Source organism: Macrotis lagotis, chromosome 1 (assembly GCF_037893015.1).
Source record: "Macrotis lagotis isolate mMagLag1 chromosome 1, bilby.v1.9.chrom.fasta, whole genome shotgun sequence".
Lineage (NCBI taxonomy): Eukaryota > Metazoa > Chordata > Mammalia > Peramelemorphia > Peramelidae > Macrotis > Macrotis lagotis.
In genome coordinates, this window is record NC_133658.1 from 650687866 (window position 1) to 650713211 (window position 25346).

Genomic DNA, 25346 nt, shown 5'->3' on the forward strand with positions numbered 1-25346 from the left:
CCCAGGGACGGGAGGGTGGGCGTGGCCGCCGGGCCGCGGCTGCGCAGATGCTGGGGGCAGCGCCGGGGCGGGGGCGGCTGGAGCCGCGCCGGCCTGTAGGCGCGAGCCTTGCGTCCCGGAAGCCGGAGAAGGGGAGGCCGCCTAGGAGAGATGAATGCCGCAGGAGCTCACAAGAAGGCTGGCGCCCTGGAAGACCTGGGGTCAAATGCCCACCTTTCCCGACCCGTGACACCAGGTGGGCCGGCCATTTGGCAGCTTTCTCCGCTTCCGTTCCCCCCAGCCCGCGCTTGTGCTTCTCCCCTTATCTCGCCCAGGCTTGTTGGGGTTAGGGTCAGGATTATTATCTTTTGCAAAGAGCCGAACTGTTAATAGTGGTTAACAGTATCAGTAGCAGTATGAATCACATTAACATAATGATCGGCAACTGTGGATGTCATTAATTATTATGAATAATGATGGTGACCTTTGTCTCTAGAAGACCATGACATTGGTGGGGGGGCATCACAAGCCCATGAGTTGGATTTGAGTGCCACCAGCCTCGCTTCCTCTTGGGTCCAGTGGCCAGAGGCGGCTTGGGATGACTGGACATGATCCTGGACGCTGAGCTCACACAGCCAGTAAGTAGTTGAGGTTGGATTTGAATTCAGGTCCCCCTGACTCCAGGGCCAGGGTTCTATCCATTCGGAAGCCCAGCTTGTAATTATGAATACTAACCACAATGAATGAAACAACTCCTAAAGGAGCTTACAGCTTTAATTATTTAATTATTCTTTACATATATGCATATATATATATAATTTCTTTTATTACAAAGAAATTTTGCATCCCTTATCTCACAGAAATACAAAATCTCAGGCTGGAAGGGACCTTAAAAGTGTAGTTCACAGTCTCTAGACAAATAATTAGCAGGCCTCCTCTTTATTTCAGTGATTCCTTCCTTAAGTAACCAGTTCCACTTTGGACCAGGTCTGTTTTGATCTGAAAAATAGATTTATGGGAAGAATATCAGCAGCCAGTTATAAAATGCTAAAAGCTATGTGCATATAAATAAGATCACTTTATTGTACTACTGAAACAATGATAAGGACCTTAATTATTCCAAATAGATAACCAGTACCTGAGCATCTACTTTTAACTGCCTCATTATTAGATCCTTAGTTTTTTCTCAGTTGTCATCTTTAATTTTTTAACTTCGGGATTAGTTTTAACTAATTTTCATTGTAATTTAAGTTTGAGCCTTCATAGCTTTAAGTATACTTTGTTTAAGGGTGCGGCTAGGTGGCACAGTGGATAGAGCACCAGCCTTGGAGTCAGGAGTACCTGAGTTCAAATCCGACCTCAGACACTTAATAATTACCTAGCCATGTGGCCTTGGGCAAGCCACTTAACCCCATTGCCTTGCAAAAACTAAAAAAAAAATATACTTTGTTTGGGTCAAGAAGGCAAAAAATACCATTTTCTTTTGTATCCTATCATAAAGAAATACACTAAGTTTTTTGCCTGTTTTTCTACTCAGCTTAGCTTCCTGATACAAATAATTATAATAGAGTGAAATGAAATAACATTTGGGGAACATAATTGGAAGCAAAGTAAATGCACATGATTAGCAAATGACTAAATAAAGTGAATGTTATAGAATGCTATTGTGATGAAAGAAACAATATGAATACAGACAAGTATGGGGAAAGTTATACAAACTAAATGTAAAGTAGAACAAGAAAAAAATATGCACATGACTACAAATGTGGAAAGACCAATAACACAAGTAAAACCAAAACTTTTTGCCTTGGAATCATAAGGACCATCACTGGGCTCAAGGAAGAGAAATGAAAATAGAACATACTGTATTCTTTAAAGAGATGTGAGATTATGGATATAGAATACTATGTAAAATATAAATCTTGGCTTTTATGTTTTACTGAGATTTTCCCCCCTCTCTTTTAAATTTCTTGTTATAAAGTATAACTGAGGGATATCAATTTTCTTTAAAAAATAGTATTCCCCTTTTCCATGGCTAGTTGAATTAAAATTCATTAGCGAACTTGGTTTAATTTATACAATCACCGAACATCTCATCATGTTTTTATCCAAGTGCAATTGGAACAAGAACTGTGACATTATGATTCATTCTGTAGTAACCCACTAAAGAAATGAAATAGATCTGTTAAAAACTTTTGTTCTTTTTACCAAATTTCAAGATACATTCCAGGCTATTCTTAGTTATATATGATATTTCTTTTATATAAAAAAAGTATTTATTGGTACTCAACAACTGAAGTTACAATAAAATAAAACTTTGATCAATCAATACAGTCTGGGGATGAGGTGTTCCAGATATAAGTGAGGATAAAACCTTTAGATTCCCTTTTTATTTTAACTCTTGCTGGGAAAAAAATCTTTCTAAAAATTAGTATTGTACTTCTCTTTCATACTGAATATAATTGAATTCTTCTTTAGTGATCCAGGATGATACAAGGCTTCAATATTATTGTGATCAACAATTATCATTTTATCTAGAAAGTGAACAAACTTATACCTCTAAACTCACCCCAGGGCAGCTAGGTGGTGCAGTGGGCAGCAAGGTGGCACAGTGGATAGAACAGTGGCTTTGGAGTCAGGAGGACCCAAGTTCAAATTCAGCCTCAAACACTTAATAATTACCTAGCTGCATGGCCTTGGGCAAGTCACTTAACCCCATTGCCTAGGAAAACCCCCCCCAAAAAACAAAAGCAAGTAAACTCACCCCAGAAGATACCAGGGAAGTTAGATTTTGTAATTTTTTTAACCTCTTATAGTGGCTTGTTTTCTTGTTTTTGTCTGTTTTGCTCTTATGTATTAGAAAGAACAAGGGACTTTGATTCAAGAGACTGGAGCTAGTCCTGGATATTAACTTTTATCTATGGATAGGGTAAGTCATAGTTTCTTCATCCAGTTAATCTGTATGATCTACCAATGTAAAATACTTTATAAATTATAAAGCCCTTTATAAGTGTCAACTATTACTATCACTAATGCTGTACAGTATGAAGAGGTTGACACTCTATTCTTTTTTCTACTTTAGTTTACTTGCACTTAAGAGTGGCTCTCCATTATGATTTATTTATTCTGGCATTTAATACCTTAAGTCTTAACTCTAACTTACATTCTCAGTTTTTTTTTCACAGTCCATTTATATACTGTATTTCAGATAAAGTGAATATGCCTCTGACTATTCTCTGAACTAAATATGCCACATCTTTCCTCCCCACATTGGTACAGGCTGTTCTACATGTGTAGATAACACTCTTTCTCTACCCATCCCTATGATACAGAATTCTGTCCATGGTTCAGCAGTGGTGGGGAATCTTTTTTTCTGCCAAGGATTATTTGATCATTCATTTAATAAATTCACTCCCAAAAAGCTCCATGACAGTGCCAGACCATGAATGAACCTTTATAAAGCCTGCCAAATGGTACAGCCATCTGCTTTAAAGCCTTTCCTGATACTCCAATGAAAAGTGTATACTCTTTCATTTAATAAAAGTTTGTCTGGATCATACTTTATTGTGTCAATTTTTCAATTTGCATGGACAGTGGTTGTTGTCTTAGTCATAGTTGTACTCATTGTAAGTGTTGTTTTTTGTTCTCTGTTTTTGAAGAGGTTCACTGTCATCATGAGTGATGTCTTGACTTGCATTTGAATTAAATTTAAATGAGTAGAGGTGTACAAAGTTGTCAGCCTCACTCTCTGTGCAAGTCCAGTGGCAGGACAAGAGTCAACATGACTGGGAATGACTTGGGCAATGGCCCAAGATACAGTGGATGACCTTGAAGTCTTTGAAGTCTGACCAACCTCTAAGCATTTCACAGTGCCTTCACAGTCATTGGAACAAATTGTTCTAATCTGCACATTCTGCCGAGAAAAGTCTTTACATTTTTTAGGGTAGACATCTCCCTACCTCACTGAAGAATTTGAGGCCTGTTGATTACCCTTAACCTTGTTTTAACCCATCTCTTGTTTATTGGGGTATAGTTACTGCCCATGCTATTGCTTCTTAGAGCCACAGGGGAGAGATGGGTTAAGGTGGACACAATAGGAGGATGAGCAACCCTGAACAGATCTTGGCAAACCCTCATAACAGGGCATGGACATAGTACAAGATAAGTGGGAATACATGCATCAATGAGCTCATAGCTTTCTCAGAAAATGTGTGTGTGTGTGTGTGTGTGTATTACACTTAATATATAGTAAGTTCTTAGTAATTTCTGTTGAATTTAGTTAATGGAAGTTTTTGTACTCCAAATAGATAAATATGTAAATGCTGCACAAATTTCTGCTTTATATTAACCTTTAAATCATTAAAGAGAAAAAGCACTTAAATAAAAATCACCTAAAGAATATACTCTTCTATATTTAGATATAATTTTACTGAAATGATTACTATTTCTCAAGTAGCAACATTTTCCCCTGTGATTGGCTAACAGACAACTTTGCTTTCCAGTCTAGAATCTTGGAAGTTTTCTCAACTTACATTTTTTTGGGGGCTTTTTTTTTTTTTGGCAAGGCAATGGGGTTAAGTGGCTTGCCCAAGGCCACACAGCTAGGTAATTATTAAGTGTCTGAGGCTGGATTTGTACTCCTGACTCCAAGACCAGTGCTCTATCCACTGTACCACCTAGCTGCCCCTCCCAACTTATATTGTGAAAAAAATTCATCCTAAAGACATTAATTCATAAAACTTGTATTGAATATCCAAAATTTGTAATCATATAATACACTATGATCAGGTAGGATTTACATCAGGTATACAGGGATAGTTCGATATTAGAAAAATAATCATCATAGTCAACCATGTCAATAACAAAATTTAGAGAAGTCATAATTAGCTCAATAGATGCTGAAAAAGCCTTTGACAAAATGCAGTACTCATTCCTATTAAAAACTCTAGAGAGTACAGGAACAAATTGTTTTCCTTAAAATGATAAACAGTATCTATCTAAAACCATCAGTAAGCATTATGTAGAAGCATTCTCAAAAAGATCAGGGGTGAAACAAAGATGCCATTATCACCACTATCATTCAATACTGCATTAAAAATATAGCTTTATCAATAAATAAGAATAAGAAATTGAAGAAAGTAGAATAGGCAATGAGAAAACAAAACCCTCAATCTTTGTAGACAGTATGATGGTATACTTAGAGAACCCTAGAAAATCAACTAAAAACTATTGGAAACATAATTTGTAAGGCAATGTACGCTCTATATCTGTGGTGTAAAAGATATACTTTGTACATGTGTAAACTATTAACCTTCAGTAGGATACAATAATGAGCAAATTTATGAATTCTCTTTTTTTTCCCCTCCCATTGAAGTCAAGTTCTGATACCTCCTCATAGTGTGGAACTGAGCCTGAGTTTTACCAATAAAGTTTAACTATTGTCAAACCCTACCAGCCTGGAAATGTTTCAAGTATGGGCTAGGTAATGGACTTTATGGTATAAGTGTCAGCCTAGTTAAGTTCAGAGAAGCTTACATTCATGTTTGCTACAAGATAATGACTTTTTAGCCATAGCATTAGAGTGGAGCTCACCCAACCAAAATCACATGTGATTTAAGTTTTCATCTTCAAAACTAATTATCTAATCAGATTTTTGAATCATATTTTTGGCACATTTTGTAAAATTTATAGTTAGAATTAATAAGCACCACCTATGTTCAAGGGACTATGCTAAGTATTTCACAAATATTTGGGATATTTGTTTCACAAATATCTGGGAAGTAGGTGCTATTATTATCATCATCCCCATTTACTGTTGAGAATTTGAGACAGATATCAAGTGATTTACTCAAGGTCACACAGCTAATGAGTTTCTGAGACAGAATTTGAACTCGGGTCTCTGTTGTATCACTGCTTCTGCTATGCTCACATCTGGATTAGAATGAAGTATTAAAGTACATGATGAACTAATGGCTTCAAATTTGGGATTTTATTGAGTAAATTTGGTAGCTCTAAATCAAATTCTTCTTAAATTCATCTATTACATAATCTTCTGAAACACAGGATACATAACCTGCAATTAGCTTCAGAATTTTCTATTTACATATGCCTATTATGAGAACTGCATTTTAAAGTGACCTAAGGTCCTACAAATAAATATTACTTATTACCCTAGGATAATGGAGGGGGGGGAATCAACTCTGCCAATTCCTTTTTTAAAACCCTTTTGTGCATTAGTTATAATCCTTCTCGTCTTCTGGTTTATTTTTTTTTTCTTTTGAGTTTTTACTGGTAGGACTTCCAAGATAAGAACTTCAGCTTCAAGGTACTCTTTAGTCCTGTCCTCTCTCAAAATCATAGCTCAAAAACCCTAACCAGTATATGTAGTATCCCCCTTCTAGTCTGCTACAGGACATGACTCGTTCAAGGTAAAACCATTTTATTTTTTTAAAAATCAGTAAAACAAAATTTTGATAGATCTAGATGCCCTCAGATCTCATGTTCCCATAAGTAAACATATTATCAAGAAGTAATGGGACAGGAGCAGCTAGGTGACACAGTGGATAGAGCCCTGACCCTTGAGTCAGGAGGGTTCAAATCTGGCCCCAGACAATAATTGCCTAGTTGTGTGACCTTGGGCAAGTCACCTAACCCCATTGCCTTGGATAAATTAAAAATATTAATGGGACAATGAACATGGAACACATATATAGAAAACATGGATGGCCAGATCATGCTTGGGAAAAAGCTGTTCATGACTCCAAAGCTACAGAACTCTGGGTTCAAATATGGCCTCAAATTCAGTATGACCTTGGACAAGTCACTTACCCTGCTGTCTGCCTCAATTCCCTCAACTGTCAAATAGTGATAATAATAACACCTACCTCACAGGTTTGTTAAAAGGATTGTCAAAACATTTGGAGACACCCTGTTTCCCAGGGTAAGCAGGCTGTGCCCTGAGCTTGGCATATCAATAATCCTTTGGGTTCTGGATGGTCTCACCCTTTGGCAAAGTGTATTTGCTTGAATCAGTACCCTGGTGTAGCTTCCCCTATTTCTCAGAAGCCTAAGGATCAACCACCATCCATCACTCTGTTTGACAAGCTCACAATAATACCTTCCTTTTCTTATCACAGAACTCTGGTTCTGAATCCCACAGAGTAATCATGATGCCAAACCTTGAGACAATCAACTTTAGAACTGTTTTCCATAAGACCCAGCAAAGCCATGCGCAGGCCTGCTGTGGAAACAACCACTCAAGACCTAAAAGTGATTTGGTCACGATCCAGCCTACTTGTGATTTATGAATGTAAACTCTGCCTTTCCCCCAGCAAGAAAAGGGCTGCTATTTGCAAACATCACTTTCCTAATTCTAAAATTAAACTTCTCTTTATTTCTGGACTCTTCTCTCCTTTAAGTGACTCTGGACACTTCCACGTTAGAGGCTGGTTTGGTGGAGGGGATAAAATGAGGTAATATTTGTAAAGTTACTAGCACAGTAGTAGGAGCTATTTAAATATTTGCTTCACCTTCCCATTCAGCAGCCTATAAGTGATACTGGAAGATATTAGAGTAGTCAGCAAAGCAAGACCACCAACAAAATAAAGAGCCAATAGAATATTGAAAGATATGGATGTTTCAAGTAATCAGCAAAGCCAGAGCAGCAACAGAACAATGGGGCAAGAGATATGAGAGTAGAAGACAGTGTGGAGTTGCATGGTTACTTACAGGGTTGAGATTGAGAATGGAAAAAAAGAAAAGTTAAAGTAGTGACAATAGCCTGAGAAAATAGTGAGGGGTTCAGGTGTTGGAGATTATAATGAAACCAAAGAAAATGGTGATAAGTTATGATCAGATAGAGGAATGTCAGAATTTTTCATTATGGAAAGATCTAGCTTGCGACCATTCTTCTATATCTGAGGCATAGATCACGGGATCTGAGGAGATTGAAGAACTGGGAAGTTGTCCAACTCCTACCTGTAATGCTGTAAAGAGAGGGAACCAGTTACTTCCTAAAGTAACCCATTCAACCTAGAATATAAACTTCGGGGTAGGGGTTATTTCATTTTTATTTTTATATCCTAGTACCTAGTGACTGGCAATAAAAGGCATTTAAATGCTTGTTGATTTCTTGATACTGTTGAAGGAAAAATATCTGTCGTTATTTTAAATATTAAGAAAATATTGCTTGTGCCTGTCTGATATTTTCTGAGGGCTTCCTCCACAGCAAAAGCCCGTATCAGATGCAAATTCCCTTGAATTGTTCAATATAACTGCATTATTAAATGTAAACCCAGATGAGAGCAACCTCAGCCCATCCCTCCTATGCCTCCTCTAGCTTCCTGCTTCTGTCTTTCAAAGTGGGTACTTGACTTCAGGTCATAGAGGGGACTCCCTTTAACTTGCTTTTCCTTAACTCATCCTTGCTCAGGAAGTGCAAGACTATAAAAGTTTGTCCCACATTTTCCATAAGGCCAGACTCAATCTCTGGAGCCTAAGCCCAGCCACTTCTTTTGACTATTTCCTTTCTTTCTTTCCCTCAGGCATTTTTGGCTAGGCCTTTGTTTTTTAACCTATCCTTAAGTACCTTACTGTCTTTCCAGTTAATCTGTGAAACTGCTTGAACTTTGTTGACCTGTGATGAACTTTGCAGACTTGTGAAATAAAGATTATGAGCTGTTCATCTTCAGGGTGAGTCATGAGTTCTTCACCTAGTCTTTGAGGCTGTACCACCCAAAATTTCCCATTGTCAATACTTGTAAAATATAATTGTTATAAAGTTTTTCTTTATATCAAATCAAAATCTGCTTCTTTATAGCTGTCATTCACTGCTAAAAGTTAAATAACTCTAACCTTTATTCACATAATAGAACTTTAAATGAAGGTTCTAAAATTATTTTGATCATAGGATGCTGGAAGGATGATGATGCTCTCAATAGAAATTACAAAGTCCAATAGAGAAGTTTGTTGTTTATTGGAAAAATAAGTTCTTTTGGATATGTTAAGTTGGAGATGTCTATGGTACATTACATTTTAAATTTCTATTGGGAACTTAGTTCTATGGAAATGGAGCCTAGGAGGAAAAAAAAAGGCTATATGCATCCTTGGTTTCTCAATCTTTAGTTGCAAAAGCATGAATTCCTCCCTCACCATCTTGTCATCTTCTTTTGGACACATTAAAATGTTCAATATCCTCCTTAAATATGTCAAGAGGGCACTCAGAATTGACCAGAATACCACAGATATAACATGACTGGGACAAAGTAGAGCAAGTTTGTCAACTTAACACATTCTGGGAACTTTATTAGATTTTATTTTTATTATATTCATTCTAGTTTGTTGAAACTTTTTTGAAAAAATCTTGATTTATCATTCAATGTAACTTTGAGAAACATGTCTTGCTTTCATGTGAGACTGATTAAAAAAAATAAACTAACTTAGGACCAAGGACCGATCTTGGAGTTTCCTATTAGAGACTTCCTTTTTTTCAAGTCAACATTGACTCCTCAGTGCCTACAGGCTGAATCTAGCCATTAAATGAACTGGGGATTTACCTAACTGTATTTTGACTTAGTCCAGAACTTTCCTTTCCTTTCTTTAATACAAAATTGTGAGGTTAACATAAGAAACTTTATGGATATAGGATTGCCCTCCCCACCCCACCCCAAACCCCACCCCCCAATATTGTCCTAATCCAGCCAGTACAATGGATAGAGTACCTGGTCTAGAGTCTGGAAGATTCATCTTCTTGAGTTCAAATCTAGTCTCTGATTTGTTATGTGACCCTGGACAAGTCATTTTACCCTTTTTTGCTTCAGTATCGTCATCTCTAAATGAACAGGAGAAGGAAATGGCAAATCACTCCAGTATATTTTGCCAAGAAAATCTTAGAGTTATAAAAAGTTACACACAACTGAAATGACTGAACAACAAGAAACACACTTTATCAGTGGCATAGTTTAAGAGCAGAATGAAGTATGAGAGAATATTTATAGGCTACTGATCAAATAAATATTGTAACAATTTTGATTTATTGACTTATATTATGAATAAGGTACTGCAGTGTCTAAAGGTGAATAAAACTAAGACATTCTTAAAATGATTTCATTCTATATGGGGAAATTGCACTGTGGACAGTACATTGGATTAGGCTTTTTGGAAATGTGCATTATATTTTTAGCTTTGTCTTCTGGACAGTTTAAGAAGCTGTTGGACTTGAAGGCAACATTACCACCTGGAACACTCCTGAGCACAACTGGAAGGACATTAAAATGTAATTGGGATATATATAACAAAATACATAAAAATACAATAGAACATAGATAATGTTAATGTTTTTCCAAGTCAAGATGTGCTTTCAAAGATCCTTATGTACTGTTTAGTGACTTGGATTCTATTTTAAATTTGACCCTATTGAATTAGACCTCTAAAGTTTGTTCTGACTGACATTTTATGAAAGGTTGTAAAATCCTTTATATTCTAATAATAAGTATTTATTAAGAAATTGCTATGTACGGGGTCTAAATTCAAAGACAAAAAAAATAAACAATCCCTGTATTCAGAAAGCTTATAGTTTATCAGGGGAGGCAATAAGTTGCACAATGAATACAATATCGTTCAGGGAGGGATGGTATTAGAAGGTGAGGGAGGAGTCCAGAAGGGTTTGTATAAGGAAATGGTGCTTGAGAGAAATTTTGAAAGCATTGAAGAAGTCTAGGAATTGGTGTGATGCAGGGAATCACGGGCATAAGGAATGTTGTAGTTAATTGGAAACATTTTGTAACTTGTGTTTGCACTTGTTAAATCTTATAATCCCTTGAGTCTCATAAATCTCTGTTAAAGCAGACCTTCAGTCTGATCTTGGTGATATTTTCACTAGTAAGGCCAAAGCTAGATTATGCAGGCATGGAAAAATCATCTTAAGACCATCCTGCCAAGAATTAAAACTCCAATGAGAGAACCCCACCACTCCCAAAAGGCAAATTCTGTAATACATGATTTAGACAACTCCCAAGACACCAACTTTTCCCATGCCCCTGAGGGGGCATTTAAGGAGATTCTGGCAGTGCTAGCTCTCTTCTTTCTTTCATTAATTGCCTAGTTAATCTGCAATATTAAATATATATAAATAAAAATATGCAATACTAATCTGCAGTACTAAAATCCATGTGGCCTTTAATTTCTCTTAACTTTATCATTTTCTTTGTGTTGTAAAGATTTCTTAATAAATCTTTTTTTCTTTATATACCTGCAAGAGGGGGATAAGGAGGGAAGAAATTGCAGGCACGGGGAATTGTGTGGAGGTGGTGGGTTGGAAGATGGATTTTTGCATGTGAGAAATAAGAAAGCCAGCTTGGCTGGGTGTTAAGAGTGGTGAAGGGAGCAGTACATAAGACAATGCCAAGAATAGCTCAAATTAGTTAACATAGGAGGGTAAAGAAGGAATTGATGACTTCTGACTGGGGTGCCCAGAAAGGCTTCAGAGGAGGGGTGGATATTTTCCAACTTGGTGAAGAGAACATTTTCTTAAATGGAGGATTTGGAAGACTCTTATCAGGTCTGACATCTTATAATTGTGATTATTCTGTCCTTGAAATAAGCGTTTTAGACGTAGCATTTTATGGAAGGGGCTGCTTTCTTGTTAAGGAGGATCTATCTAGTCAGACCATTTGAATTGGAACCATAGTTATTTTTGACTCTGTAATCCGGAGCAAGCTGGTTAACGTAGCTGGGTCTATATTTTCTCATTTGTAAAGAAAAGGCAGCTTTGAGGCTGCTTCCTGATGTCCGTGTCCAGGATCCAAGGTATTCAGTTATGGTCTGTATTTTCAGAGACGATATTGATCACCTTGAGAAGGATTCGGGGAAGGAAAGCTGGAGATGCTTCTTCTAAGAGATTGGTGGGGGTCGTGGACCCGCTTTCCAGGTCCAGGATGCCTGCGCCCCTGGGGGGCGGGTCCCGGACAAGCCCTGGAGCTGGGCCCGGGCGCGGCCCGGGGGCGCAGCGGCTCTGGATGGGCCGGGCCGGGCCGGGCCGGGGGGGCTGCGGGCCCCAGTCTGCTCCCCCCACCCCGGGTCGGGCCCGCCCCGCCCCGCCCCGCCGCGGCTGTCCGGGGCGGCCCGCAGTGGCCCGCTGGGGCCGCACGGGGGCGCCCCCGCAGCCTGGGGGCGCGGAGGGAGGAGGAGCCGCTGCGCCCGCCGCCGCCGCCGCCGCCACTTCCGCGTCTGGGCCGGCTTTGTGCCGCTGCCCCCGCTCGGCCCGCGCAGGGGAGGCTCCCGGGCCGGGCCCCGCGCCCCGAGCCGCCAGCGGCCTCGCGAGGGCCGGGCGCGCCGCGCGGACCGGCGGGGACGAGGTAGGAGCGCCGGGGCGAGCCGCCCTCCCACGGCGCCCCGGGGCCCGGAGGGAGGGCGGAGGGGCCGCGGCGCGGGGGGCGGGGGGCGCGGGGCGCGCGGGAAGCGGCTCCCGGGCTCGGGCAGGGCCCGCCTCGCGCCCCGGCCGGAGAGCAAACGCCCGCTGCCGAGCGCGAGTCCGCGGGGAGCCGCTGGGCGGGGGTTGGTAGACCGAGAAGCCGGCGCCGGGCGCCCCCAGGCCGCAGCCCCCGCAGCCCGGCGCCGCCGCAGCGCGGGGGGCCCGGCCCGGCCCGGCCCGGCCGCGGAGCGCACACGCGGTCCCGGGGGCCCCGCAGCCCGAGCCGGGGGCCCCGCAGCCCGAGCCGGGGGCCCCGCAGCCCGGGAGAGCGCCCAGAAACGGCTGCGGGCCCGCGGCGGCCGGTGAGGGTGAGACAGTGGCCGTGTGTCCTGCCCTCCGCCCGTGCCCGTGTCCGCACAAACCGTCTCCAGGAGAGAGTTTCGAGTCAAAACCCCTTGGGTTCCAGTTCTGCCTCTGACACATGCTGGTCTCATGCTCGACCTTTGGGTGCTTTAGACAACTCTCCGAAGAGAATGATTGGAAGAGAAGGTGCTACATTGATTGATTCACTTATGTGCTTCTTATACTAACGGCATTCTAGGCCTCATCCCTTTATACTGATTTATTTATTTATTTGTTTATTTAAGGTTTTTGCAAGGCCGTGGGGTTAAGTGAGTTGCTAAGGCCACACGGCTTGGTAACTATCAAGCGTCTGAGGTCGGATTTGAACTCGGGTCCTCCTGACTCCAGGGTCGGGGCTCTATCCACTGCACCACCTAGCTGCCCTCTTATCCCTTTTTTAAAAATCTGAGATCTAGTAGTCTAAATAGGTCTTAATTAGCGTGGTTATTCCTCAGGCTTCTCTTTGATTTTTCTTAAGATGAGGCCTAAAGGCAATTTACAGCTATACCAAAAACAAAAACAAAAAACAGGATTGTCTTTTGAATCTCTTAGTAGAGATTGAAAATTTAGGTATTCTAATCATTGGGACCAGGAATGACTTCCATCAAGGAACCTTTAAAAAAAATAGTTTTTGTTTTTCTTAACACCATCTAGACAATTCAACCAGTGTAGTATGAAGCAGACTTAAAGACAGTCTTTATAGAGCTTGGAGGATGTTTGTCTTCCATTATACTCAGAATTTTGATCTTAAGTGGCAAAATATGTAGAGTCATGTCCTTCTTACTTTAATACTTAAGCAGGTGTAAGTGCTCTCTTGATCTCCAGTCTTAGAAAAAAGACCGTTTTTCCTTAGTTACTGTAGCTGAGTGTTCATTGCCTAGTGGTACCTTTCTGGTGATGACCTAGTTCAGGTAAAGCTAATTTTTGTATGACAGACCTAGACAGATACCACTGAGTCCATACTTAAATCTTTTCCAGCTTGGTAGGACTTGCCAGCAAAATATTGGCTTTCTTTTTTGATGAACTAGTGTCGCTTCTGTATTGCAACTAGGCTTCAAAGTAGAGTTTTAGTAGAAAAAGACCATAATAAAATGTAAATGATGATTGCAATTGTTAACTTTATCTGTTCAGCCAGCAGTAATTATGAGCTACTAAACTGAATATTTTATTTTCTTATTTAAATTGTTTCAACAAATAATACATTATTGAGAAGTTGAATACTGATATCTTTAAAGCCCTGTTTCATTCCACTTGTTGTCCCCAAGTGGAGTTCTTTCCATTCCCCAATCTAGTTTGTCCTTCCCTTTCTCCTTCCATAAGTATTTCTTCCTAAGAGCCTTTAAGGGACCTTCTCCATGAAACCTTCCCTTGATTCTCCCCTTCTGCCAGCTATGTTGTCCTACTTTCAACCTCATACCTCTGCTTGATCTTTTCTGTGCATTTAATTAGATTGTAAGTTTTAGTTTAGTTTATGTATGTCTGACTCATCTCTTTAATCTATTAATATATAAGGATTTTATTGGTCCAGAGACCAATGTAGTCTTTCATCTTTGTATACCCAGTGTTTAGTCATAGTATATTGTCCAAAACTGGATTGGAGCTGTGATTTCATTAATATGGGATAGATCTAAGTGATAATTTTAGCCCCATTCATTTCTTTTTAGGTTTTTTTTTTTTTTTGCAAGGCAATGGGGTTAAGTGGCTTGCCCAAGGCCACACAGCTAGGGAATTAGGGGGGTGTGTGTGGGTGTGGGTGTGGGTGTGTGGGTGTGTGGGTGTGGTCGGATTTGAACTCAGGTACTCCTGACTCCCCATCTAGCTGCCCCTCCATTCATTTCTTTTACATTCTAGGTCTATTTAAGTCATCCAATAAATCTTCATGTTAGAGAGGGATCCTTCCTAATGTGTTGGAAAACTTCCTTGAGTTCTTTGGACATGTACAGACTTTTCACCTTCTTTACTTTTCACTGTGATTATCTTATTTTTTTTAAATTTTAACCATCCATAATGACTTTAGTAAATATTTACTAGATTGAATTAAATAGTGGCTTTTAATTTTGCTAAGTTATTGTTTAGAATATATATGAAAATAAAATGACTCCATAGTTGGGTTTTTTTTGAGTTTGGCTTTATAATTTGAGCCATTTAATCAGAAAATATTTGGTATAAAATTAATTTTAAAAACTCTGATTATATTACTTTTTTCAGCATCTATTGAATTGTCTTATGTGTTAACGCACCCTGGAAATAAATTGCTTTGCATATATCATAGGAAATAGTGATTGTATATTTCTTTTTTGTTCACTAATGGAAATTCATATGAGCACAACTGTTTTGCAGATTTGGATAACACTGTGGCCTAATAATTAGGACACTTGGTGGGAGCAATGGAAGGCAACAAGGCAGAAGAGGTGCTGGATATTCTCAGACTTAATGTGGGAGGCTGTATTTATACAGCCAGGCGTGAGTCCTTGTGCCGCTTTAAGGAGTCCATGCTTGCATCTATGTTCAGTGGACGATTTCCTCTAAAGGTGGATGAATCTGGTAAATGTATTAAAGTTATAAATACTGTTATAAGTCTTCATTAAAGTGGGTTTTCAGTTTAATTGCTTTTTTTAACTTTCTGAATTTAGATGGTGTAGTAGATAGAATGCTGGCCCTGGAGTAAGGAAGACCTGAGTTCAAATCCAGTGCCAGACATTTCTTAGCTGTGTGTGATCCTGAGAGAGTTATTTAATTGCTTCCTACCTCAATTTTCTTATAAAATAGGGATAATAATAATAATAATAATAATAATAGTAATTGCTTCCTGGGTTGTTATAAGGATTAAAAAATGAGATAATATTTATAAAGTACTTTGCAAAACTAAAGGCCATATAAATGCCAGCTGATAATGATGAGTATTTTAGTTAATAATGTCATTAAAGAGAATGATACTTGGCATTTTCATTCTTGCTATTTTATATAAAAATGAAAGAAGTGCACTTTTATCCAGTTTAGAACAATGTTTAAAATCCATGTTGCTCTCACTCATAGAAGAAATGAGAGTATCAGGACCAATAGAGATCTAAAAATGTGATTAATTTTATTTGGAAACTCAATTGACATTAGAACAACTTCATGGATAAAGATATTTAGGATGGATTAGATGTATTAGTCTCTCCCTGTGTTCTTCACAGTAGAGCGCTTATTTCTGTGGAGAGAGCAGCTGTCTGACGTACAACTGACAAAGAGCAACTAATGTAAGTGTAGAATTAGTGTTAGACTTGTTACATAGTCTTGTTACATGAGCTGACTTATGCCTGAGGAAACATTTCAATACCGTGATGTATTCAGAATAGAAAGATGCAAAAGTTACTGCCAAATACAGAAGAAAATTAAAAACACATTTCCAAGGCTCTGAATGCTGTTCTTAGCATCTTTTAATTTGCCTTGAGGTCCATGGAGCCTGTTTCATGGTTTCCGGTTAGAGCAGAATTGGATGTTTCTGAAGAGGAGAGGTATTCCTGGTGCTAATGCCAGTGAAGTCTAAATAAATTACTTTCTTAGCTGAATGACAGCTGGAAAAGACCATAAACCTCATGAAAACAAAACTGTCACTCCATGCTGATAGCTCAGGTCTAGATTGCTCACTCAGTACAAAAATAGGAGCTCCAGTTAAAAGACAGCATCAAAGAGACCGAAGTTTCCTCTTTCACCAGGTCTCTTCCAAATTGTTGCTGTTTTACTCCCATTTTCCAAGTTAGTACTAGGTATCCCAAAATTGGGAAAGATTGGTGAGGAAAAGGAATTTTGTTTGTCCATCAAACTATACAATATTTACTAGCAATATTTGGTTTATTATATTGTCAGTATTTTTCAGTTTAAGCAGCAACAATGACTGGACTTAAGTTTAAATTACTAAAGTTCCTTGTGGTATTAGTATCCAGCATAAAATGTCCCTTGCATATAAATCATCACTATAGCAGGTCTCTTGTCTTTGAGGTAGCCAGAGAAGATTCTTTCTATACCCCACTGTGCTACAGAACTGTCATCCAGTCTTACTCCTTTTCCCTCCTCCTAGGGTGAGGGACAAGTTCTCTTGTAAGAAGAACAGCAATTGGAAACTTTCTTGGCTGGACCTGGTGGTGAAATATGCTCAGTGTCCCAAGTTACCAGGTTGAAACTTGGAATGCATTTTCTCATAGAAACAATGTTATAAAAAGTGGTTAGTTTGCTAGGCCAACTCACAAAAGTCTATTTTTCCCATAATTTAGCGCAGTTTCAATACTAGGACAAAAAGCAACTGACTTACAAATGAATTTTTGTAACACCCATTTGTAAATTGGGCACTGTGTATTTGCTATATTTTTCTCTACCTCAGAAATCCCTGCTTCTAGATAAGTGATTACTTATTTCTATGATTTGCATTGTATCTTTTTATTTGTAAATATTTACTTTATAAACAATCATATCAAGAAAGTCTGGAGATCTGAGTTCTAACCCCAGCTCTACTATTTAACTTGCTTTGTGAACAGGAACAAGTGGCATTCTTCCCTTTTGCCCCCAGTTTTCTCATCATTAGAATGAGAGGGATTTTACCCAGAATATTTTGTTCATGTTTTAAGTTTTTCCTCGGGTGAAATAATTATCAGTAAAATTAGATAAAAGAAGTAACCGCTTTTGTTGAGAGTACTCTTTATGAAATAATAAAAATAATAATAATAAAAAGAAATAATTGTAAGAAATCAGCAAAAGCACCAGATGATCATGAAATATCCCCGGACTGTCCAGATTTGGCTTGGCAAAATTTTGTTGAAGGCCTGATTTATGTGCTAATCATTTTCTGTATTATGTGTATTTCTAGGCGCCTGTCTTATTGATCGTGATGGAAATCTGTTTAAATATCTTTTGGATTATCTTCATGGGGAAGTTCGGATTCCTAAAGATGAGCAAACTAGAATTGCACTGCAGGAGGAGGCTGATTACTTTGGCATCCCTTATCCTTACAGTTTATCTGACCACTTGGCCAATGAAATGGAGACATATGCTTTAAGGTCAAATATAGAACTTAAAAAGGTCTTGGCATTTTCTTAAGTTTCTTTTAAAGTATTTATTAGCTCCTATCAGTCAGCACAAGACAATGAAACACATATTTTGAAAGCATGTTTTACATAAAAGCTGTGAAGAAGCTTCATTTTCCTAATTTTAGAAGGGAAAGTTCATGCATGTTTTATGCATTGGACCAAAATACCATGTAAACTTTTTATTGTTTCTTGGAATGTCTCATAAGGTTAATGTTTTTCTTTTTAATTTGAGAGTGATTACTTGAACATTCAAACTTTTTCATATATATATGTATATATATACATATATATGTTTATATAAATATATTTGCATGTATATATGTGTATATATGTACATATACTGTATATGCATATACGTATAATTTTTTTCCTCACAAAGATAGTCTTCTTTGATTACTTCTTTTTAGGAATGTTCTGGCTACCCTCTGAATTTTTTAATAAATGAACAGTGGCATATTGTGGCTTGTGAAGGGGCAGTCTCTTGACTATAATTGCTCCTTATCTTAGGAGAATTACCATATTGAATAAAAAACACTAATCTTACCAAATTTAGTGAATGTAACAATAAATTTCAGGATAATTTGGGTCATTTTATGACCATTAAATTTTTTTTTGTAATATGCCATTTTGACCAGGTTTTTAGCACTTAACAATGACTCAGTGAGCTTTCTTAGTTACTTTTCACTACAGTAGTAGATGTTATACATTTTAATAGATATTTGATACTAATTAAGATTGAGTAAGATTAATTTGTTTAGTCTATTTTATTTATCTTATGTGTCAGACTTTAAGCTAGCAGCCCATCTCTCTAGTATGATGAAATTGAAGGACTGCTATAGGAGACCTCAAACCATAGTACTCAGGAAGGACATCTGGATGTCTTTTTAACCAACCTTTTTGGGGTCTCTTATTGCCTATCTTTGTTTTACTGAGTTTGTTTTAGAAATTGATCAGTCTCTGTATTGTATATATCAGTTGCTTCGATAAAATGGGTATTAAAACCTTACGTACTTGAAAACTGAATGATAGAAAAGATTATCTTTTGAGATTCTTCTAGAACTCTAAGATATACTATGATTCTTTTACTCTCAACTGATAATTGGGAAAGAAATTATTATATGTACATTCAAAGAGTACCATTTTTTAGTGTTGAGTAATATTGTAAATACTGTATAAGGAACTATATAAGAATCTGTCTATCTGAATGACTGAAGTGCTGTGTGTGGGTATTTGTGTGTGATATATTTACATATATGATACACACAAAACATTTGGTTGAGGAGCTTTCATTATGGTTTCGATAGACAAGATATGAACACTTTTTTGAATGTAGACAACCCAGTACTCTGGCTCATTCCTGTCATTGTGGAGGCTAAGGCTGTTGGAATTTTAAGCTCCAAAGTTTTGAGCTTCAGTGGGTTAGGCTGTTGAGGTGTTCACATTAACATTAGCATTAAATATTGGAAGCTGCCTTTAGCCCCAGGTTTCTCTTAATTCCAGTTATCCTTTTGACTGTACCATATTGCTTTCTGAAGAGAAAAGTCAATATGGCAAAATTATTCTGACTGAATTAAATTCAGATTTTCTGATTTCTGTTCCAGGCTTTGACAGACTTTTGTGATTCTTATGGATTAGCCTGTAACAAACCTACTGTTTGGGTTCTACACTATCTCAGCACATCTGGTGCAAGCTGTGAGAGTAGAATTATTGGTGTTTATGCTACAAAATCAGATGGAACTGATGCTATTGATAAGCAGCTAGGAGGAAGAATCCGTAGCATTTACAAAAGGTAAGTATAAAATTACATGTGGAAAAAAAAGAAGTAAAGTTTGCATAATATTAAATACTTTCAATATGTTACCAAAAATGACATTGTTTGACCATAAATGACATCAGATTATTTAAAGTTTGTGTTTTTATCAGAACCATGAAAAACATTAACAATTTTATTTTTAAATTTTTGTTTTTTATAGTTTGTAAAGTGGGATAGGTATTCTGGATACCTTAAGAAATATTCATAATTGAAAAATATATTGATGTAATTTTTTTTGCAAGTGCTTTGTCATTAGCCTTACATTTTTTATGTTTTGGGGAGTCATTATCACAAGATTTAGAGCAGGTGTTGCATGTGGTTGATGGTATGAGTTACATTGTATTCATGAATGGGTACTTAATTCTCTCTGCAACCCTTTAGGATTTTTGTTGAACTAGAAGGTTGGACACTCCTAATTTTGAAGGAAAATAGGCCTCAGATCATCCTCCCCTTTCCAAAAATTGAAGAAACTGAGTCATTGGTATGAAATCATCTTTAGGAGGACACATAGTATATGAAAAGAATGCAGGAGTAAAAATCAGGAATCTAGATAATCACAACTCTCTTTTGGCTGGCTATAGACAAAATTTGAGAGGAGTGTTTTTTCTAAGCTCTCCACTTTGCTATATGTCATTGGTTAAGTGGCCTTATTTCTTTTCAGGTTTTTTTAACCTCCCTTCTAGCAAAATTCTTATTCTGTCCTTTGACTCTTCTCTTTTTTCTTCATATTCTCTCTAGTGATAATTTCATTCAATTTATAGTATCTACTACCATACCTATGGACATAACCATTTAATACTCATTGTATTTCTCTTCTTGTGACCTTTAGACCTACATCTCTAGCTGCCTTCAGGAATCTCAATCTGAATTCCCATTCACCCTTAAACTAAACAATTCTACTTAAATTTGTTTCTTCTCTGACATTTCTGTTTCTGTTTATAATACCATCATTAATTTAGTCTCTTGTGTTTCAATATTTAAGGTTATATTTAACTTTTCCCTTTCATACTTCTCATATTTAACTAGTTAATAAAATCCTGTTAATTCTACTTTCATAGTACATCTGGCATCTATAACCTTTTTTTCTATTTCCTACCCCCTTTACCTTAGTATGGGCCCTTATTGCCAACTCTATGGACTTCTCATATCCTCCTTATATCAGGTCTGTCAACTCTTTATTTTCCTTCCTCCTCCTCCATCCATGTTTCAGATCCAGTACATGCTATCAGAATAATATATTTTATATCATATTTTTTCCATATTACTCTTCTGATGAAAAGTCTTTGAATTCTTCTTGCCTTCTGAATAGAGTTCAGATCTATTTTTATCTTTGATGGTACTACATTATGTGATATTATATCATAATTATGTCATAATTTGGTTCTGTATTGTCATTCCTATTCACATACACTGCATCCAACCTTAACTCATAGTCTCTGATCCTTTCCATATTTTATGTCTTTGCTTACACAATTCCATTTGTCTCAAATGCTCCCCCCCATCTTGGCCCATTGAATTCTTATCCATCCTTTAGATTACAGCTCAAATGGCATCTTCCATGATGCCTTCCTTGCTTTTATGCCTATATCACATCTAAACCTTCCCCTTGAAACCTCAGATAAAACTTGTTTGCACCTCTCTAATGTACTTCTCATGTAATTTTAGTAAATTGTTATCTGTGTTTGTGTTAATTAAATCACAATATCATAAATTTATAACTAGAAGTGACCTGAGAGGTGTTCTACTTGCTTATTTTACAGATGGGAAAACCAGTGCCCAAGGTGGTTAAATGACTTGAACAAGGTCATCTAATTAGCAGTCATGATTTGAAAGTAGTTCCAAATCCAGTTCTCTTTCCATTTTATCCCTCTTCTAGACTATTAAGCTTTATGAAAATAAAGGCTTTTATCTGTTTCAGCTTTTCCACTTTGCATAGGACTTTCCTTGGCACTCAGATTTAAAAAAAAATTTTTTCCCAGTTACTTGAAAAAAACAATTTTTGACTTTTTTAAAAATTTTAATTAAAAATTCTCTTTCACCTCCCTTCCCTCTCCCCTCATTGAGAAGGTAAATAATTTGTTCAGTTACACAAAACATATTTCTAGATTAGCCATGTTTTGAAAGAAAACACAGATGAAAAAGAAAGGAAAAAACAATCAAATAAGAAAAATAAATAAACTTTTAAAAAAGTGTGCTTCAAGGGGTGGCTAGGTGCATAGTGGATAAAGCACCAGCCTTGGAGTCAGGAGTACCTGGGTTCAAATCCAGTCTCAGACACTTAATAATTACCTAGCTGTGTGGCCTTGGTAAAGCCACTTAACCCCATTTGCCTTGGAAAAAAAAAAAAAGTATGCTTCAATCTGCATTCAGACTCCATCAGTTCTTTGGAGATGGTTAGCATTTTTACCATGTCCTTTGGAATGTCTTTGATCAGTATATTGCTGAAAATAGCCAAATCTTTCACATTTAATCCTGGTTCAGTACTGCTATTATTATGTGCTGTGTTCCAGGTCTGCTCATTTAACTTTATATCAGTTTATGTCTTTCCAGGTTTTTCTGAGAACATTTTGCTTGTAATTTCCTATAGAACAGTTTGTTTTACCTTTCCCCAATTCATGGGTATCCCCTTAATTTCCAATTCTTTGCCACCCCTAAAAGAACTACTACAAAAATTTTTGTGCATATAGATTCTTTTCCATTTGTTTTTTTTTTTTTTTATCTTTCTGGGATACAGACCTAATAGTGGTAAGGGTATGTATGGTTTTATAGGCCTTTAGGCATAGTTCCAAATTGTTCTATAGAATTATTGAATCAGTTCACAACTCCCAATAGCGGTATGTAAATGTCTCTATTTTTTCCACATCTCAGCATTTGTCATTTTCCTTTTTTGTTATTTTAGCTAATCTGATAAGTATGAGGGAGTACCTCAGAGTTGTTTTAATTTGTATTTCACTAATCAGTGATTTAGAGCATTTATTATATGACTATATATAGCATTGATTACTTCATCTGCAAACTGGGGAATGGCTCTTATTTTTAGTTATCTCTATATTAAAGAAGTAAAACCTTTATCAGAGAAACATACTGAAAATTTTTTCATAGTTATGACTACTGATTGTGTTTCCCTCCATCCTATTTCCACTCCTGTTTAATCCTACTTTTTTCTTTCATCAGGAATGCTTGAAAGACCTTTATTTCATTAAATATCCATTTTCCCCCCATTGAATAATTTTACTCATATAGTTTTCCTTCATAGCTTGTTTTGGGTTGTATCCTAGTTCCTTTGCCCTCCAAAATATCATCTTCCAAATCTTCTGATCCTTTTATAAAGAAGTTGCTAAATCTTGTGTTAGCCTGACTGTGCCATCATATTTGAATTGCTTTCTGACTGGCTGTAATATTTCCTCCTTGACCTGGTAGCTCTTGGAATTTGCCTCTAACTTTCCTGGGAATTTTTATTCTGGGATCTCTTTCAGGAAATGATCAATAGATTCTTTCAATTTCTGTTTTACCCTTTGGTTCTAGAATATTAGTACAGTTTTCCTTGATAATTTCTTGAAAGATGATTTTTTTTTTGATGCTGGCTTTCAGGCAGTTCAATAATTCTTAGATTATTTCTCCTTGGCCTATTTTCCAGGCCAATTATTTTTTTCAAAGTGATTATTTTTCATTCTTTTGACTTTGTTTTTTGTTTTTTTATGTCTCAGAGTCATTAGCTTCAACTTTTTTACCTCCTTTTCCATTTTCCAGTTCTGTTTTTTAAGGACTCTTGCTTTTCATCAGATTTTTGTGCCTTTTACCAAGCTATTGACTCTTTTTCAGTATTTTCTTACATTACTGTCATTTCTTCTTTCAGTTTTTCCTTTGCTGTTCTTATTTGAGTTCTGGGGATTTTTTTTGAGCCTGAGACCAATTCACATTTTTCTTTGAGGTTTGAATGTAGCTGTCTTTACTTTGTTGCCTTCTTCTGAGTTTGTGTTTTGATCTTCCTCCTCAGATAGTAACTTTCTATTGTAAAGATCTCTTTGTTTTGTTTCCTCATTTTCCCAGCCTATATCTTGACTTTTAAGTTTATGTTATTGTTGAACTTTGCTCCCTGGGTGACAGGAGTACTATCCCAAGCTTAAAGTTTTTTTTGTATAGTTGTTTTCAGGGCTATTTATGGGGGCGCCATTAGTCTTCAGTTCTTCCAACTCTCCTGGCCTGTGTGTTCTCTGGTCTGTAAGTGACCACAAACACTCTTTTCTATACTGAAAAAGTAACTGGGTTCTCTGCTCCCCTGCAGCTTTAAGCTCTGGTATGCTAGATCTCTTTTTTTTTTTTTTAGGGTTGGTTTTTTTCCAAGGCAAATGGGGTTAAGTGGCTTGCCCAAGGCCACAGGGCTAGGTAATTATTAAGTGTCTGAGGTCTGATTTGAACTCAGGTACTCCTAACTCTAGGGCTGGTGTCTATCCACTGCGCTACCTAGCTGCCTCTGGCACTATTACTTTTGGAAATTAGAAGCCTGGTTGGATTTATGAAAGTTTTAACCTTAAATCTGGTTCCATTTGCAGGTTGTTTGGGGATTTAGATTTCTTTGACTATAAATGCAAAAAATTCATTTTACAAATATAATTTTTGGAAAAAGGAATAAGATACTTCACAGTTTTATCAGATTTTTTTTTTGACTGAACAATTAAAAGTGAGCCAGGTTTTTTAAAGGAAGACAGCCTTCCCTCCCTTCCTTCTTTTCTTCTTCCCTTATTTCCCCTCTCCCCTGCATCTTTTTTCTCCTTATGTGGATCTCACTGGAAATGCAACAGTCACCCAGGGACTTGATTCTTCTGTTGCTCAGCACAGGAGTTTTGTCTTTAATATATTTGTCCCTCCTTAGGCTGTCTAATCCTCTCTGACTCTCAGGGAATCAAATTAGTGGTGCTGCAATCTGTGTCTACACCTGATTAGCTTAGGCCACTGTAGTTCTTAACTTTCATGCTCTTCTTTGTGATTCAACAGTCTTAGCCTCCCCAGAAGCAGGGATTACAAACCTGGGTTTCTATAAGCAGCTATGAAGACTAGTTTTATTTTGATTTTTTTAAAAATTATATTACATACATATTTTTTAATCAGCAAAAATCCATCTTCTACCATCCCTTCTCTTCCCTACATTGAGAATGAAAGAGCAAAGCTCCTATTATTGCTCTGTAAAGCCATGCAAAATAAATTTACATTTAGCCATGTCTGAATATAACACACACACACACACACACACACACACACACACACACACCATCCACATCCTTTTTTCCTCACTCTTTCCTTAGCTCTCTGTCAGGAGATTGGGAGCATGTTCCATTATTATTCTTCTGGAATTGTGTTTTTCCATTATACTTTTCAGAGTGCCTAATTCTTTTGAAGTTATCTTTACCATATTATCTCTGAATAATTTGTTCTCCTGGTTCTGTTAACTATATTCTGCAATAATCATAGTATGTAAATGTTATAGGATACTATAATGCTTCATTAGATTTAGAAATCATCTCCATCATCTCTTAAAGCATTGTAGTATCCTATAACATTTATATACTATGATTATTTCCTAATTTATGAGTACCCCATTGTTTGCTAACTCAAAAAGAGCTATAAATATGTTTGTGATTTGTTTTGCTTAGGACTGATTCTTTCCTTAGTCTACCCT

At 37.4% G+C, this 25346-nt stretch overlaps 1 protein-coding gene across 6 annotated transcripts in view; it reads left to right on the forward strand.

Moving 5' to 3' along the window:
• Positions 1-90: 90 nt before the first annotated feature.
• Positions 91-25346, forward strand: part of KCTD18 (potassium channel tetramerization domain containing 18) — a 41898-nt gene continuing 16642 nt past the window's right edge. The window contains exons 1-6 of one of the 6 annotated variants that reach the window (XM_074215362.1): positions 91-235; positions 476-617; positions 2840-2908; positions 15131-15334; positions 17637-17848; positions 19458-19645. In XM_074215362.1, the coding sequence (XP_074071463.1) occupies positions 15178-15334; positions 17637-17848; positions 19458-19645 (557 nt within the window). In that variant the 5' untranslated portion in view covers positions 91-235; positions 476-617; positions 2840-2908; positions 15131-15177. Of the gene's footprint in view, positions 236-266; positions 618-2839; positions 2909-12239; positions 12333-12666; positions 12938-15130; positions 15335-17636; positions 17849-19457; positions 19646-25346 lie in introns of those variants that run through there. The other 5 variants (XM_074215363.1, XM_074215361.1, XM_074215364.1 and 2 more) reach the window with 5 other exon arrangements.